The sequence below is a fragment of the Kogia breviceps genome, chromosome 6 (assembly GCF_026419965.1).
Source record: "Kogia breviceps isolate mKogBre1 chromosome 6, mKogBre1 haplotype 1, whole genome shotgun sequence".
NCBI lineage: Eukaryota > Metazoa > Chordata > Mammalia > Artiodactyla > Physeteridae > Kogia > Kogia breviceps.
This window is the reverse complement of record NC_081315.1, coordinates 86,996,738-87,013,351: the sequence shown is the minus strand read 5'-3', so window position 1 is coordinate 87,013,351 and position 16,614 is coordinate 86,996,738. Positions and strand designations below refer to the sequence as shown.

General features: G+C 35.8%; 1 protein-coding gene across 3 annotated transcripts in view; it reads right to left on the bottom strand.

Annotated features, from left to right (window-relative positions):
• Nucleotides 1–16,614, bottom strand: part of ARAP2 (ArfGAP with RhoGAP domain, ankyrin repeat and PH domain 2) — a 206,655-nt gene that overhangs the window by 82,008 nt on the left and 108,033 nt on the right. For all 3 annotated transcript variants that reach the window (XM_067036312.1, XM_067036311.1, XM_059065959.2), the window contains 2 exons: nt 5,138–5,301; nt 683–895 (listed from right to left, as the gene is read on the bottom strand). In XM_067036312.1, the coding sequence (XP_066892413.1) occupies nt 683–895; nt 5,138–5,301 (377 nt within the window). The remainder of the gene's footprint in view (nt 1–682; nt 896–5,137; nt 5,302–16,614) is intronic.

Here is a 16,614-nt window from a genome sequence, read left to right as displayed (position 1 = left end):
ATGGGGACAAAGACTATAAAATAATGTGCAAAATGAAAATAGCTCTATTAGAAATCTGAGATTAAAGGCAATGTTTATATTTTAAAATATTTATCATAATCTTTCTATAAAAAGAGTTATTTTGAATTAATGGATATAAATATAGGTTTTACTAAAATCAATCTGACCCATTAACTTTTCTAGGGTCATTTCTTAAATAAGTTCTCTTACAGTGCAGCAAAGCTTTTTTGCTTCATTAGACAGAATCTAGATAAAATAAAGAGTAAAAAATAAAAAATTGTTATGTAACTCTAAAGAGGTAGAATAAATGAAAAAGGAAAGCCAAACAGCCATATGGCAAAACCGTGTAAAACCAATCTTATATTAAAACTTTCATTTTAATCTTAATGAGAAAATTAACAGCCTACATGGACTTGACTATAACACTTCCAAAGTTAAGGCAAAGTAAGAAATGAGAAATCTACCGAAAACTAAGTACTACCATAAAACACTGTTTAGCAATTATCACCATAAATTTCTTTTGAGGCAGATATAAACAACTATTGATTGCACAATTTCTGTTCTGAACCATTATGTATATTGTTCCTTTCAATTAAATGTTCAGATTATCAAAGGAGATTTTAAAAATCTATCATCAAATGAGAAGGCAAGCCTTTATTTTGTTCTATATTATATGTGTTACCTAAGGCAGAGATCCAATATGGATAGAGCTCCTTAGTAAGAAGTGCATCGTCAATGTCAGAGAGAAAACTCTTCAATACGCCCGTCACATCTTCAAGCTGATGTTTTCCAGCCCTCAATTTAAAGCTTCTTGCATCCTTTTTGAAATTCTCCAGGAGTTCACTTACATGTAAAGGATCACCATTCTTTTGATAGATATATTTGCACCCTAAACCTTTGTTTAAAAAAAAGAAAATGGTTATATGAAAAAAGTCTCAGGTCAAAATCCACTCTGATATTTTAAAAATAGAACCAATTTTTGTGTTGGAATGATGCACAAGACAAAATCATTATCCAAGAGCTGATATAAACATGCATGAGAAAAAAAGAGCCACTCCCCCTGCAACTTTAATATTTAAAATGTAAACCTGATGAGTTTACCTCATCCTCAGCTTTTAGTAAGTCTCTGGCCAGTCCTTCCCCTAGTCCTTCACAGCATCTTTTTCAAATGTTTTTTTTTACCACAAGTACCCTTCGCTTAGTCTCCCAGAATACAAATTTGCCTCCAGTTTCACTGACAAAAGTGAGGCTCGCTGGTATAAATTTCCTCAAGTCTCTGCACTCACATTTGTACATTAATTGTCTGTTCCCACCTTCACCTTCTTCTACATGAAGAGTTGGGTCATGTCCTTTTCAAAGTTACAGATTCATCAAGTTTCCCATATAAAATAAGAGGAGTAGCAGTGGTTAACTGGAGGAAGAGGAGTGATGATGATGATATACAAACAAAAAAAATGTTTTAAATCCTTTTTTGCCCCTCCCCCCAGGTCTCTTGTCTCTTCCTTCCAAAACTATTCTGAGTTTCCTATATTTATTCTTTCTCTCATCTCACATCCCTGTTAATCCTTCAACCACATAATCTTGCTTCTGTGCCCAATTCCCACTGTAGCAGGACCATCTTCATCAAGAATATCTATTTTCTAGATGCTTTTCAGTTTTTATGTGATAAGAATCCCTTGCAGTGTCTGACAATCCAATGAATCCCTGTTAAAATTCTGTTAATCTCAAGGTTTTCATGATGTTATGATCTCATCTTTTTTGCCCCTTCCTCTATGACTACTCTTCTATTTATTCTGCTATCTAGTATTTACTGATGATCCCAGCAATCCATCCTCAACTCTCTTCTCTGCTCCCCTACAAAATTCTCCGGATGAACCCATCCATCTTCATTACTTCAACTACTACATGTACATTTCCACCCAGGTTTTAATTCCTAAAATTTCAAATGCACACATGCACTTTAATATATAGATACTATATAAGTAATACATGCAATACACACTATACTTATACATATGAACAAATTAACTCCCCTGCCCCATTCACTATTTCACCTCCCAATCCCAACATGTTCTTTATTTATCTTGTTCCTATACCTCAGAATTTGGCATTGCTTCCTCCCCAGTCCAAGTCAGAACTTTTCTTTCTCACTTACCACACCAAACAAAAATGTCACATATATTTTTCATCATGACTTCTCTCTCAAAAGTGTCCCCTTTTTCCATCCTATGTGCTATTATTATTTTGTGCACCCAGCTCCTCACTATGTTATCACAACGCCCTGTTCTATTCCTGTGCAGCCCTCCAGTCTGTCTCGAGAATGACAACAGCATGGTCTGAGACACAGGTTGGCTAGTGTTACCAACATGCTTAAAAATATGGATACAGCCCTCCCACTGCTTTGAGGGCAAGTTTGAGGATTTTATTGTGATACATAAGACCCTACATGAATTTTCTTAACTAACCCTCCTGCCTCTTATATTTGTCCACTCTTCTCACACTAAGTTCTGGCCACATTTAACTACCCCCAAGTTCCCTGAACAGAAAACCTCCTTCATGACTCTGCACCTAGGCATACACTGTTTCCTCTTCCAGGAATTCCTATTCCTTCTTTCTCTTAACTAGTTCCCATTTTCTCTTAAGACCTGTGGTAGGTTCCATGCCTCACCCATGAAGCCATCCATGACCACCTCTACACTGGGTGAAATTCACCCCTAAACCATGTACCAACCCCTGAACCTCTCTGCCATAGAATTTTGTACACTTGAGATGTAACTGCCCACTTCTTTGCCTTTGATCCACAATCTGTAAACTCCTAGAAGGCAAAGATCATGTCTTATTTTCTGTATACAGTAGCTACACAATTCCTAGAAGAACTCAGTAGGTACTTAGTAAATGACCACAACAGAATAATAAGCAAATTCTACAAAAAAAATAATTGACTAAGTTTCTGAGAGGTTATGTGCTGGTTGAGTGAATTTCTAATAGCTGGTACACAAGGTAACTGAATGTGAATTTGAAGGTAATTTTGTTTACATAAATTAAATATATTCCCCCAAGAACTAACTACTGTAACTCATTAAAAAAATTAAAACTCTAAGAATTATTCTGTGAACTTGGTCAGATCCGGATCTTGACACCATAAGCATGAGCACAAAACACTGGCCTTAGATTTTAATCCAACGATTAGAAAATTCAAAATAATTATGACCATAAAGGCTCTGAGCCAACCACTTGCATCCTATAATCACTGGGCATTTTCTAAGTTCATATCAAATCTTCCCTTGTATACATGCTGGTAATATTGGGGTTTTCTCCATGTTCTGCTCATTAAAAAAAAAAAAAAAAAGCTAAAAATACATGAAGACTTTTATTGGCTTTATTACTTTAATATGCAAGTTAATGTACCTTATGCTAGAGCTACAAAGTAGTTATAATGTATGAAATTTAGTTGAAAACAATTTAATGCTTAATGATTTTAAATTCAAATAAACACCACAAAGAAACTTCTGATTTCCCCAGAGAAACATTAAGTTGGATACGCTGAAGCTAGTCAAGTTATTTTAATCATTTGTCAGCTTATGAAACACTTTATGCCATTATGAAATTAAGATTATTTGAAAATTCCCAATGAGGTTATGCTCTTGCTAAAACAGAATATGTGTGCAATTCATTTACACCTACAAAATGTAAATGCACTAATACTGCATTACTAATAAGTGAAGATCATAACCTTCTTCTTCCCCCGTCTTCAAATAAACAGATGATGACAGTTGATAAGAAAAATATAAACATACTATCAAGGGAAGGAACTTCATAGAGTAATCCCACATAATGTGATTACATAAGTATTTACAATAGATATATAATTCAAACACAATAAATCTGAATATTAATGATAATTGTACTTGGATTACATATGAAATAAATATTAAAATGGCACTCTCCCTAGGAGAAAATATATTAATATACACATATTCTAAACTTAATTTCCCAAAATTATTTTCTTCGTAGCCTTTGTTATTTTTGACATTTTGTTTCACATCAGCTCATTTAGTTCTCAGACTGGAAGGCATGATTTATGGCTGTTTCACTCTTTACTCCCACTGTTCAATTTCCAGTATCAAACTCAGCAGCTAGCACACAACAGACACTTGATAAATAAGTAAAAAAAACTCATAACAATGTTTTACTACAGCTCTTTCAATGATTACATTTTCTTTTCAAATTAAAAACACCCAAAGATATTTTTAATATTAGGAGAACAATGAAAGGTTAATATATCAATAGCTTCCAAAATACCAGATAATCATTTTACTCTTTTCTGCATGTACAATCTAAATCAATGGCACTTATTGACAGGTTAAAAGAAAAAACATATTTTTATATTAAAAATATAGTTAAGCAATTTGTCTACTCTACCTTTTAGAGTATTAAGAAAATATGTATCAGAAGGAATTTTAATGAATAGTAATTTGAAAATAAACATGAATAATAAAGGCATACTTTATTTAATTTTAGGCATAGCTAAAATACTACCATAGCATATTAAATTAAAATGAAGCTGCACATGTGGGTATAAATCAAGTTGATTTTAACCTGCAAACTATTCATAAAAATATGTGTGACAATTAAGTCGAACTATCACAGTTAATGACCATGATTCTTAATATAAACATGTGACCAATAGCACGTTGAGTGGAATAAATACACATACACTTTGTATGCAGGCCAACAAAAAGTAAATTCTTTTACACATTGTCCCATAGTTTACCACTTCTAAAAACACACTGAGGCGCCTCTGCATTCCCCTAGATTTACTGTAAAGTTATAACCTCTGAAAAGTACAATCTTAGTCAATTTTTAATATATATTTTATAATATAGATTATTCTACTATGTCATTTAAAATTTTTATGCATGTAAAGGAAGAAGGAAATGATAAAGGCACATGATATAATTTAAATGAGCTTTATTGTGAGAAAGAATGGCATTTAGGCTGACGAGTGATGACAGTTTTATTTTTCAATGATGCACTTACAAAGGGCTCTAATTCAGTCCAATGGAGGTACCATTTAAAAGCTGTAAATATGCTACTATGAGTTCTGCGGGTTGAATAAAAACTTTGTGATACTTACCATACTGTGTAACAAATGCTATACAGCTGTTCACGATAATGGGAACGTCATTTTTGCTGAGCTGCTGATCTTGTAATGCATTCCCATCTGTACCTGCTGCTTTTTCAATTGCAGTATGCCAGACTGTGAAATCCAACTTGGTATGCCCATGGATGTATAATGTTCTGTAAGGTTTCAAAAATATTTCAAATTATAATTTTGCCTTTTTAAAAATTCTTAACTTCTACACAGATTATCCTTAGATCCATATAAATGGGATCTTGTCTCATCCATCAGAAGAAAACCCCTCTGGGGACGTCCCTGGTGGTCCAGTGGTTAAAAATCCATCTTGCAATGAGGGGGAAGCTGGTTTGATCCTTGGTCAGGGAACTAGGACCCCACATGCTGCGGGGCAACTAAGCCTGCGTACCGCAACTACTGAGCCTGCACACCACAACTAGAGAGCCCACGTGCTGCAATGAAAGATCCCGCGTGCCGCAACTAAGACCCAACACAGCCAAAGATAAATAAATAAATAAGTAAATATATTTTTTAAAAGAGGAAGAAAACTCCTCTACCACCAGCTTCCACTCACTCAATCCCTCTTTGCATGTACAGTCACGTCTCTCTCTACAGAGAGTCCAGGAAGTTCCCTGAACTTGTGGTCTCACCTCCTTGCCTCCTTTCATTTCCCCTTTCATTCTGTTTCTGAATAACTGAACAGAAATCCTTCTAGCAAGCATCACCTGTGACTTCTCATGGATATTTGGGGCTATATTTTTCAAGATTTTAGAACTGTTTGATGACTTTGTTCCTTTAAAAAAAAAAAAAAACAGGAAAAAAAATACCACCCAATTTGGCTTTTGTAGCACAATTCTTCCTGGCTTTTCCTCCTATCTTTCTGGTGCCTCAATTTCTTTCCCAAGCTCACTTCCTGTTTCTGAAAATGAAGTTGTAACCTCAGTGCACTCTCATGAACTCCAAGGACTCTCCAGGGACATGTCATTCAGGCCAGTGGTTTCATCCCCCATATATAAGCTGGTAACTCCAAAATCCCTATCTCCAGGAGATAACTGTCTCACAAATCAGATCTCTATGTGATTGAAAAGCAAGAGCATAAAGCAGCTAAGAGAGTGGGAAATCCAATCAATTCCCAAACTCAGGTTTTAGCTCTGCACTCCCTTTATGACTTTGGGCAAGTTATCAAGCTTCTTTGGTTCTCAGTTTCATCACTGACAAAATGAGAATAATAATAAGTGTAATATTAGTAAATAATAAAACATAATACTAATTAATGTTGATTTTTGGACATCTTCACCTTAAGGTGTCACAAGCATCTCAAATCTTTATCCCTCCTCATACCAAATCAGTACTACTTTCTCCACTTACCCACCAGAAATTTAGGATTCATTAACTGTATATTGGTCCACCCCCACTCCCACCCCATCACTGCCACATGGATTCAGTCACAAAATTCTGTTCATTCCAGTTCCCTGACATATATGTTCGGCCTCCTCTTTATTTGAACATTGCTTTCTTTCAGGTCTTTGTACTGCTCCTTGAAATCACTAAAACCCCTCCAAACAAAATTCATTTCCCAATTCCCCACCTCTCTAGTCCCTGCTCCCCAAGACTGCCAGAATGATCTTTCTAAAATACGAAGCTTGCCCCAGTCCGGGAAGATCCCACATGCCGCGGAGTGGCTGGGCCCGTGAGCTATGGCCGCTGAGCCTGAGCGTCCGGAGCCTGTGCTCTGCAACAGGAGAGGCCACAACAGTGAGAGGCCCACGTACCGCAAAAAAAAAAATAATAATAATAAATAAATAAAATAAAATAAAATACGAAGCTAATGACATCACTTCCTAATCACTGTCCTTCCACAGCAGCTCTGGAGTTTTCAAGATTAAAAGGCCCTCGTGATCTGGCCCGTATTTTCCCCTCCAATTTTGCCATTCCAGGAAGGAAGGAAGGAAGGAAGGGAGGGAGAGAGGAAGGGAAGGAAGGGAAGCAAGAGAGGGGAGGGAGGGAGGGAGGGAGGGAGGGAGGGAAGGAAGGAAGAATTAACATGTTCTTGTCTTCATAATAAATACTTCCGGCTCTTTGGCTGGTTACTCCAGCTCCTCCTCCATCGGTGTATTCCAGGTAACCTCGCTGACACTCCATCCCCATCTCTCTCCATCCAATGCTTATTGTGTACCAGGCGTCCCTTCTTAATCCTGAACATCCACTCTACCCGCCATCATACCGCCTGCTCTATCTGTGTCAATGTTTTAGCCACTATACCCCAAACTTTGTACAAGTAAACAAAGAAAGCATTTCAGCATCAATAGCCTTTAGCATAGCACGAGGTATTTAGTGGGTAAATACGTTTTAATGTTCTCTCTAGATATAAAATTTGACTTGAAACACAAAGTAATCGTTGATGTATTTAAGTATAAAACTATTTAATTTTCATTTCAGACTATGAGACAGCTACTTCAGATTCAACCCAAAGAGAAAGGAATGAGCTGTTTGAACTCTGGATTTTTTAGGTTTCTTTTCTTGGGGGGAGGGGGTGGGTAATGTTTCACATTCCTGATAATTCACTGGCCCTAATTTAAAAAGAAAACAAAAGTACTCCTTTCTGTCCTTCGGTTTCTTTTCTTGAAATGCTCCTCTATGAAGATAAAGCTACTGGCACCCCACTCTACTCACTTCTAACATCTTCTGAACTTGCTGTAACTTCTTCTTCAGTGACACTGGTGCCTGTAATCTTCATCTCTTCTCCTGGCATCTCTATCTATTGTTTTTATTTTCCACACCACCACAACAGCCTTGACCTCCAGGTCTTGTAATTTTCTTTTTGAAGAATTCTGACACTTGCTCTAATACTCCTGACATACCTTAGCCTTACATCATCTTTAGCTCAAAAACAATCTACTGCTGGGCATATTTGTCTAAATGAAACTATATAAGCTGGGTAATTTCCTTGAGGAATATCAAGCCCCTACATTATGTAGACTTAATCAAAATTACCTCTTGCTAAATTAAGGAGTTTAGGTAAAGAGAAAATTTTAACTTTTTTTTTTTAACCTTTTTTCAGTCTTGGTTTTTTAATCTGATAATTAAGCTCTGAATATGAGACAAAAATCTTTGAAAAGGTGTGCTTATAAACAAACAACAATGTGTATTTGAGCAAGCAGTAAAAGAAATCCAAAAGGCAATGGCCCTCCTATGATAGCAGTATAATTCTGCCATTAACTGTAAATGTTTCCAACTTCAAATTTTCTTTCTAACCCGAAGAAATCCTGTGATGACAAGTTTAGCTGTCTGCTTGTGAGCTAGTGAAGGGTAGAATGAGTAATGACAAGTTAACTCCTGAGTCCACTTGTCAAAGGCTGAATCCTAAAATACATCAACTCGTGCAGTAGATGTTTGACATTTAATAGCATCAGTTCAACATCTTTCCTCTCTGATGCTATCTAAACTCTGTGCACATTGAATAAAGCATCAAAAGATATTTTTAACACAAATGCTGGCCAACTTTGTGATTTCAAGTGTTATCAAACAACAATTTTACATTTCTGGATAATGATTCCAAACAATTTATATCTTGGAATTTATATCTTGAAAATCTGGAAGTTCTTTTAAAGAACTCTAATTATAGAAAAATAAATTTTCCTAACTGTCCATTCTCCAAGCCTAAATTTTAAACGGTACTTCAAAGCCATATTAAAAAAAAAAAAATCCCTATATCCTATAATGAGTTAAGACAGTTCAATAAGACCTAGAAACCAAGTCCCAAGACTAATAAAAACAACTTTCTCAACACTGTAATATAATAACCACAAAGTGGAGACTATCATATTTGAGCTTGGTCTACTGACAAGAACCAGAACAAATGATAGGATCTATAAATATGGCTGTATGAAAAATAAATTCACCTTTATAAAGAACATTTTAAACACAACTAAAAAACAAAACCAACACATTCCAAAAACATCACTAAAGAAGATAATATCTTAGGCATTTATACAGAAATAAAAAAACTGAGTCTTGTAGTATAAGTCAGCATGTTTGACCAAAAAATACTTATTTTGCTTTCATTTCTGGAAGATCTTTTTGTTGGATAGAGTATTTTACGCTAATAGCTGCTGGTTTGGTTATTTTGTTTCCCCCCTGCTCCCAACACATTAAAAGATTTCATTATACTATCTCCTGGCTTTTACTGCTTCTGACAAGACATTCTCATCTTTGTCCCCTATTTTTAATGTGTCTTTATTCCTCTGGTACTTTAAATTTTTTTTTTTTATCTTCACACTGGTTTTCAGGAATTTGATTATGATATGTTTTGATGTGGTTTGCCTTTATCATGCATGAGGTATGTTGTACATCTGTGGGTTTACAGTTTTTATCAAATTTGAAAAAAGTCTGGCCACATTTCTTCAAATATATATATATTTTTACTCCATCCTTCTCTTATTTTGGGATTCTAATTATACTTACATAAGAATGATACTGTCTCACAGGTCACTAAGGCTCAGCTAATTTTATTCAGTCTTTTCCCTCTGTGCTTAAGTTTTGATAATTTCTATTGTCATGCCTTCAAGTTTGAGGTTTTTTTTAATGTAGAGTCTATTCTTGCATTTAGCTGATCTAGTGAGATTTTCTTTTCAGATAGTGTATTCTTCAGCTTTAGAAGTTCCATCTGGTTCCTTCTTTAGATCCATTTTTCTATGTTTATGTTTTCCTTTACATCTTTTTTTCTCTGTGTAAATAACTGCCTTTTTATTTACTTTTCTTTTACTGGAGTATAATTGCTTTACAATATTGTGTTAGTTTCTGCAGTACAGTGAACTGAATCAGCTATATGTATACACATATCCCCTCCCTCTTAGACCTCCCTCCCCCCCACCATCCCACCCATCTAGGTGATCACAGAGCACCAAGCTGAGCTCCCTATGCTATACAGCAGGTTCCCACTAGCTATCTATTTTACACATGGTAGTGTATTTATGTCAAACCTAATCTCCCAATTCATCCCACCCTCCCTTTCCCCCACTGTGTCCACACGTCCGTTCTCTCTGTCTGTGTCTACCTGCAAATAGGTTCATCTGTACCATTTTTCTAGATTCCACATATATGCGTTAATATGAGATATTTGTTTTTCCCTTTCGGATTTACTTCACTCTGTATGACAGACTCTAGGTCCATCCACATCTCTACAAATGACCCAATTTCTTTTTATGGCTAATATTCCATTATATATATGTACCACATCTTCTTTATTCATTCATCTGTCGATGGACATTTAGGTTGTTTCTGTGTCCTGGTTATTGTAAATAGTGCTGCAGTGAACATTGGGGTCCATGTGTCTTTTTGAATTATGGTTTTCTCAGGGTACATGCCCAGTAGTGGGATTGCTGGGTCATATGGTAGTTCTGTTTTTAGTTTTTTAAGGACCCTCCATACTGTTCTCCCCAGTGGCTGTATCAATTTACATTCCCACCAACAGTGCAAGAGGGTTCCCTTTTCTCTGCACTCTCTCCAGCATTTATTGTTTGTAGATTTTCTGATGATGGCCATTCTGACCGGTGTGAGGTGATAACTTCATTGTAGTTTTGATTTGCATTTCTCTAATAATTGGTGCTGTTGAGCATCTTTTCATGTGCCTCTTGGCCATCTGTATGTCTTCTTTGCTGAAATGTCTAGTTAGGTCTTCTGCCCGTTTTTTGATTGGGTTGTTTGTTTTCTTGATATTGAGTTGCATGAGCTGTTTGTACAGTTTGGAGATTAATCCTTTGTCCATTGGTTCATTTGCAAATACTTTCTCCCATTCTGTGAGTTGTCTTTTGGTCTTGTTTATGGTTTCCTTTGCTATGCAAAAGATTTTAAGTTTAATTAGGTCCAATTTGCTTATTTCTGTTTTTATTTTCATCCCTCTAGGAGGTGGATCATAAAAGATCTTGCTGTGATTTATGTCAAAGAGTGTTATCTTTTACAATAGTTATAATATTTTAAAATTACTGTCTATATTCTTTGCTAATTCCATTATCTTTCTCATTTCTGGGTCTGTTCTTATCAACTGATTTGCAGCTTTTTCACTTTGCTAGTAAATTTTACTGTATGCTAGACATCATTCAGTGCCAGGATTGTGTCTTCCTTTAAAGGGTGTTGATGTTTGTTTTGGGATATTTTGCCTATTTGACCCCAGGTAACTAAATGACTTGTGAAGAGGTCTGTTTTTAAGCTTAGTAAGGTAAAAATGGAGCAGCCTTTACCTGAGGGCTGGTTTAGCCTTAATACTCTGGAATTACCTTTCTGGAGTCTTTACAAATGCTCTGTGTGTTAATGAAGTCTGTCTAACTTGCCTAGATAAAATTTGAACCCACTCCAGCAGTGTCTAAACTCTGGGAATTGTTCAACTCGTAGCATACCCAGGGAGTATTTCTACCTGGAGTTTCGACCCGCAAATATGCAGGTTCATATTGAGCTGAAGATGGAAGGGAACTCCTTTGAAGATTTCTGAAGCTCTTGCTCTGCACATCTCCCCCTCTGCTCTGTACTCTATCCTGCAATGTTTAGCTACCACAGATTCCCCTATCTCTATAGGGGAAATCAATATAGCAAAACCTCTTCAATATAGCAAAACCACCACATTCTGCTTGGGTTCCCCCATTTCCTGTGCCACGGACTAATAAGACGCCAAGGTGATCTTAACCCTGATGTCACTTGTTTCCCTTCTCTCCATGATCACAATCCTGGGATACCTATAGTCCTAAAGTCTGAAAATAGTTCATCTCATATGTTTTGTCCAGTTTTCTAGTTGTTTAAAGTGAGAGGGCAGATTCCATACCAGTTATTTCTTCATGGACAGAAATGGGAGGCCAGAACATTTTATTCAGTCATTGCATCCATAAAGCACCCTCATTTTATTTTACAGAGAAACAGTATTTTTTTCCCCATACCTTCAGATAAGAAACTGCTGAACAGTGATGGAATTTTAGCCAGAAAGAGGCAAACAATTATTAAGAAAATCTGCAGATGCAGAGACTGTGTCACAAGAATAATGAAGAAAGAAATATTAGCTTAACTAGCCTGTTTCCTCTGAAGCCAACAGTTTAGTAAAAAGTGTCAAGGCACACTATTCCCTGAGAAAGACAAAGCCTCCAAGTCTTCAATTTCATCTCTATATAGTATTAGGCAATCACCCATAGGAATGTGAGAAACAGCCCTGTTTCAAGTCTGCTTTAAAAAAAAAAAAGCCATCTTTACCCTTGTAAAGAGCCTGCAATCCTCCAGAACAAGGCAAGTTATTAATTACATTTAATTGATAATACTAATATGGTATTGATCTATCTCTCCAGGCCCACTCTCTCATGCGTCCTCCTTAAGAATTGAAGGTTAAGGATGAGCTGGACTGAAGTTGTTCCATAGCACATCCTATTTCTCTGAAACTATCATTTCCACCTCTTTGAAGATCTTAGTGTCTCAACCCCACATTTTTTTCCTACCTAGGATTCCAGAGCCACTTAAATATACTTTTTCTTAAAAAATAAAAATGATTATCTTGATCGCATTTATCTAGAAGGGATCTTCTCATTCTTTTGTATTTTTTCACACCACATTGCATTTATTTGTTCATAAGCTTACATTCTAATATATGGGAGGTGTCTTGAACTGAATGAAATACATTTTTGAAGAAAATAATATCTACTTTAAAATCCACCTTTTATTAAATAGGCACACATTCCCTTTATTGTGATACTCTTTAACAAACAAAAAAATCACCTTATAATGTAAGTTTGAATAGTCCCTTTCTTTCTGCAAAACCTGCGGGGGGGGGGGCGGTGAGAGAAGAGTGTCTGGTTTGCTTTGGCAACATTCAGATTAAACCATTTCTGCAAATTAAATCATCAGAAAGTTACAAAAGCAGTCAAGCTGATATTGTGGGCAATCAGCTACTGTCTAATTTGCAATTAAATGCACAATTTAGAAACCACTTTAAGATAATTTACCCTGGAGGGTATTGCTAACATATCAGCTGCTCTAAAACAGAATTCAAGGAGGGAGAAAAAAATCACATGCAATAAGTTGATATGAAATAAGAATCTTCAACTTAGGGTATTAATCACCCAAATTGAGAAAAGTAGTCTGTCCCATAATTGTGAAACATATCGATAAAATGTTTATTTCCCAGTGTCGGCTTCTTTATGTCTGGAATTTGCAGTTAAAACTGGATGTCATCAGGCTTGGAAGCCATCAAGTGCTTCATGCTTTACTATAGGTCAACAAAACAATCTTAAAAAAATTAAAACAAAAACCAAACAAACAACAACAACAAAAAGCTAGGCTGTTCTGTTTCTGATAAACACAGCTGAGTTATTCATACTGTGTTTATTACAACTAACAGCCTTTCTGTAAAAGCTTAATAATAGGTGTCTTTGACAAATGAGCACGAAGCTACAGAATGTGAGATGGTGCACACAGTAACTTATTTATCAGAAAGAGATACACAGAGAGTGTGGGCCAAGTGCAGAAATAGTTTTTAAATTTTATGAAAAGGATGCTGTAATCTACTGAATACTTCAGTCACAGTGGATATATAACCTACTGTCCAGAAAAGTGCCTTCTGACCTCAGCAGGGTCCAGGACATTCACTGACTAACAATGGGTATTCAAAAACATGATTTCTTTCTCTCTTTTTTTTTTTTTCTACACCAAGAAAAGCTCAAAATCTAAGTCCCAATAACAGCATCAAATATCATGGCAGAAAGCCTTAAGTGTAATCAAGAAAGCTTTATTTTCCAAAATAATAATTTTTAAAGTATACAAAGAATACACATTAAAGCAACACCATCTGGAGCACCTTCTGCTTAGAGCTTTTCAGAGCAAAAATGCTCTGTGTGTGGAAAATATTATTGCAATATTTTTCTGTCTAAAGACACTCATGCTATGTATATAGAGAAGATTACCATGAAGATTAAAATATATATCTAGTGACTATATTCAGTGGATGGTTATCAAGTTATGAACTCGTTCATGGGGTTCATTCTCTTGCCTTTAAGAAACATTAATATATTTTAACATTTTAATAAAGGGTAGGCAAGGGCAGTGAAAATATGTGAAATTAATTCATTAAGTTTATGATTTGCAGCTCTGGTTCAAGCTGTTACTAGCAAAAAAATAAAGGTCAAAATTTATAGCTAGTTCATTTCTCTTTCTTTCAATTATTCTCACTATCTTTATATGCCACCAACATGAATAATTAGAAGTTGTTTTATTTCTTAAAGCCACAATTTTATCTTTGACAAGTCTACCACAATTGACTGTACTTTACAGTCAGTATTTCCCAAGGGGCTAACAGATCAAAAGACAGATGAAAAATAGGGCAATGTGATGAAATTCTCTTATTTTTACATGATATTAAAACAGCTCTTAAACCATTACATCTATAATTAACTGGCTTTGTTTGAGTACTGGGAGAGAAGTACAGTACATATTCCCTATTTTGGTAAGTGATAAAACCATTCATAAAGTCACCCAGGCCAAAAGCTCAGGAGTCATCTTTATTTCCTACTTCACAAAACAATTGAAAACTAGCAGATTGATTGAAAACCAACAGAATGGTCTCTCTCTCAACATCCCACCACCAAATCTAGAAAGCTACCAACATCCAAAACCATCCATCAATTCCTCTTTTCTTCCTGTTAGAATTGAGGGACCTGTCATGTTGTCCTCTCTCTTATACCTTCACTCTTCTTTTTTTTTTTTTAATCTCCGCTCCATCAAAATGTTTTAGATTGCACAAGTTCAAGCCATCTAAAACAAAATTGCACATACATTCCCTTCCTGGGTCAAATCCCTTTTACCTCATTAATCCTATTAACCTCCAGACATCCTTGACCAACTGGTTATCTAATCTGATCCCATTGCCAAACTGACTCTGATCCAGTTTCTGCCTTATCACTTCTGTTCTCCACAGAGTCCCCAGATGGACTCCCCATCACTTACCAATGGAATATCTGTCCTCATCAGATAGCACCTGACACTTTTGACTAATCCTTCCTTCTTGAAACACCCTCTTCCCGGGCTTGGTGTCACATTCTCTCTTGGTCTCCTGCTTCACTCTCTGGATAAACTAGCTTTACACCCCACGATAGCCATTCCTCTCTGACAACCATCCCCACCTCCAACTGACCTGTATTCACCAAGGCTCACACACGTTACTTCCTCCCTTCTCACTCTGTAGACTCTCCCTAGGTGATTTCACTTTCTTTCTTCTATAGGCGGGTAACTCCAAAATCTATATCCCCACCCCATTAACCAATCAGGACTGTCAGATCCATAAATATAACTCCCTCCGAGCAACTTCTCCTTAGCTGTTTATAAGCATTTCACATTCAACATGTTGAAAATCAAACTCATTATCTCCCCAGCTCTCTCCCAGACCTGCTCTTTTTCCATTTTTCCCTATCTCAAGTCCCTTTATTTACATATGTATATACATATCCACATATATGTACACACACATGTGAATGTCTGTGTATAAATACATAGACATATGGGTTCCTGTTCAGCACAACACAAGGTGCTCTGGACACTTGCAGGCTCTTTGTTCCATCAAAGATTACAATCTAGTGCACTAACCATCTCCCAGGTTGATTCTTTATTCACACTTCTAACCTCTCTTCTTTCTGCTTCATCTTTAATTATGTAAGCATTGTATGGATACATTTTTCTAATAAAATAACTTTTTAAGTTTTCTAATAAAAATTTTATTTTCTAATAAAACATTGAAATTTTAAATTTTAGGGACTTATATTATTTATCTAGGCTTCTAGTACATTTGATGACAATTCTTGAGAGTGATCTACACAAAAGTATTGGTAAATTAATACTTAACACTTGTTTTAAAAAGTAGAAATATTTAGGTTGTTAAGTTAAAAAATGACCTTACCTTGATGTCAAAATGGATTACTGTCCTCAATATCATATAGGCACTGGAAGGCTAAGTGCTTAAAATAGTGGCTAGTATATGGTAAGTTCTATACATTGGTGTCATTGTATTATTGTTATCTGAATATTATTGATTTGAAGAAAACAGGGAAAGCGAATGAAACCAAGATACAAGCGTGTGATAAACATAGTTGTTTTCAAATGGAGCCTTTGTATCGCAGCTATTCAAAGAGATCCAAGGAAAATACCATAGTTTTATATTTGTCCCTGTGTTACTCCTACTCTCCTCCTGACACATTCTCTGTTCTTTCCTTTCATAAAAATGCTTTCAGCATAACTAGTTGATAACACATGTAGATTAAAAACTTTAAATTATTATCAAAAACAAAATTACTCAGCTTTGACCATTATTTTGGAATTCTATTAGTTTTTAACTATTCCATGAACTCAAGAGTATATCTGAATTCACCTCCTGATTCCTGTTGGCCAGGGGAAAGGTCAAGATGTCACAAAGTAACAAAACATTTAGTCTTCTGGCTTCCTTATCTAGCATTCACATG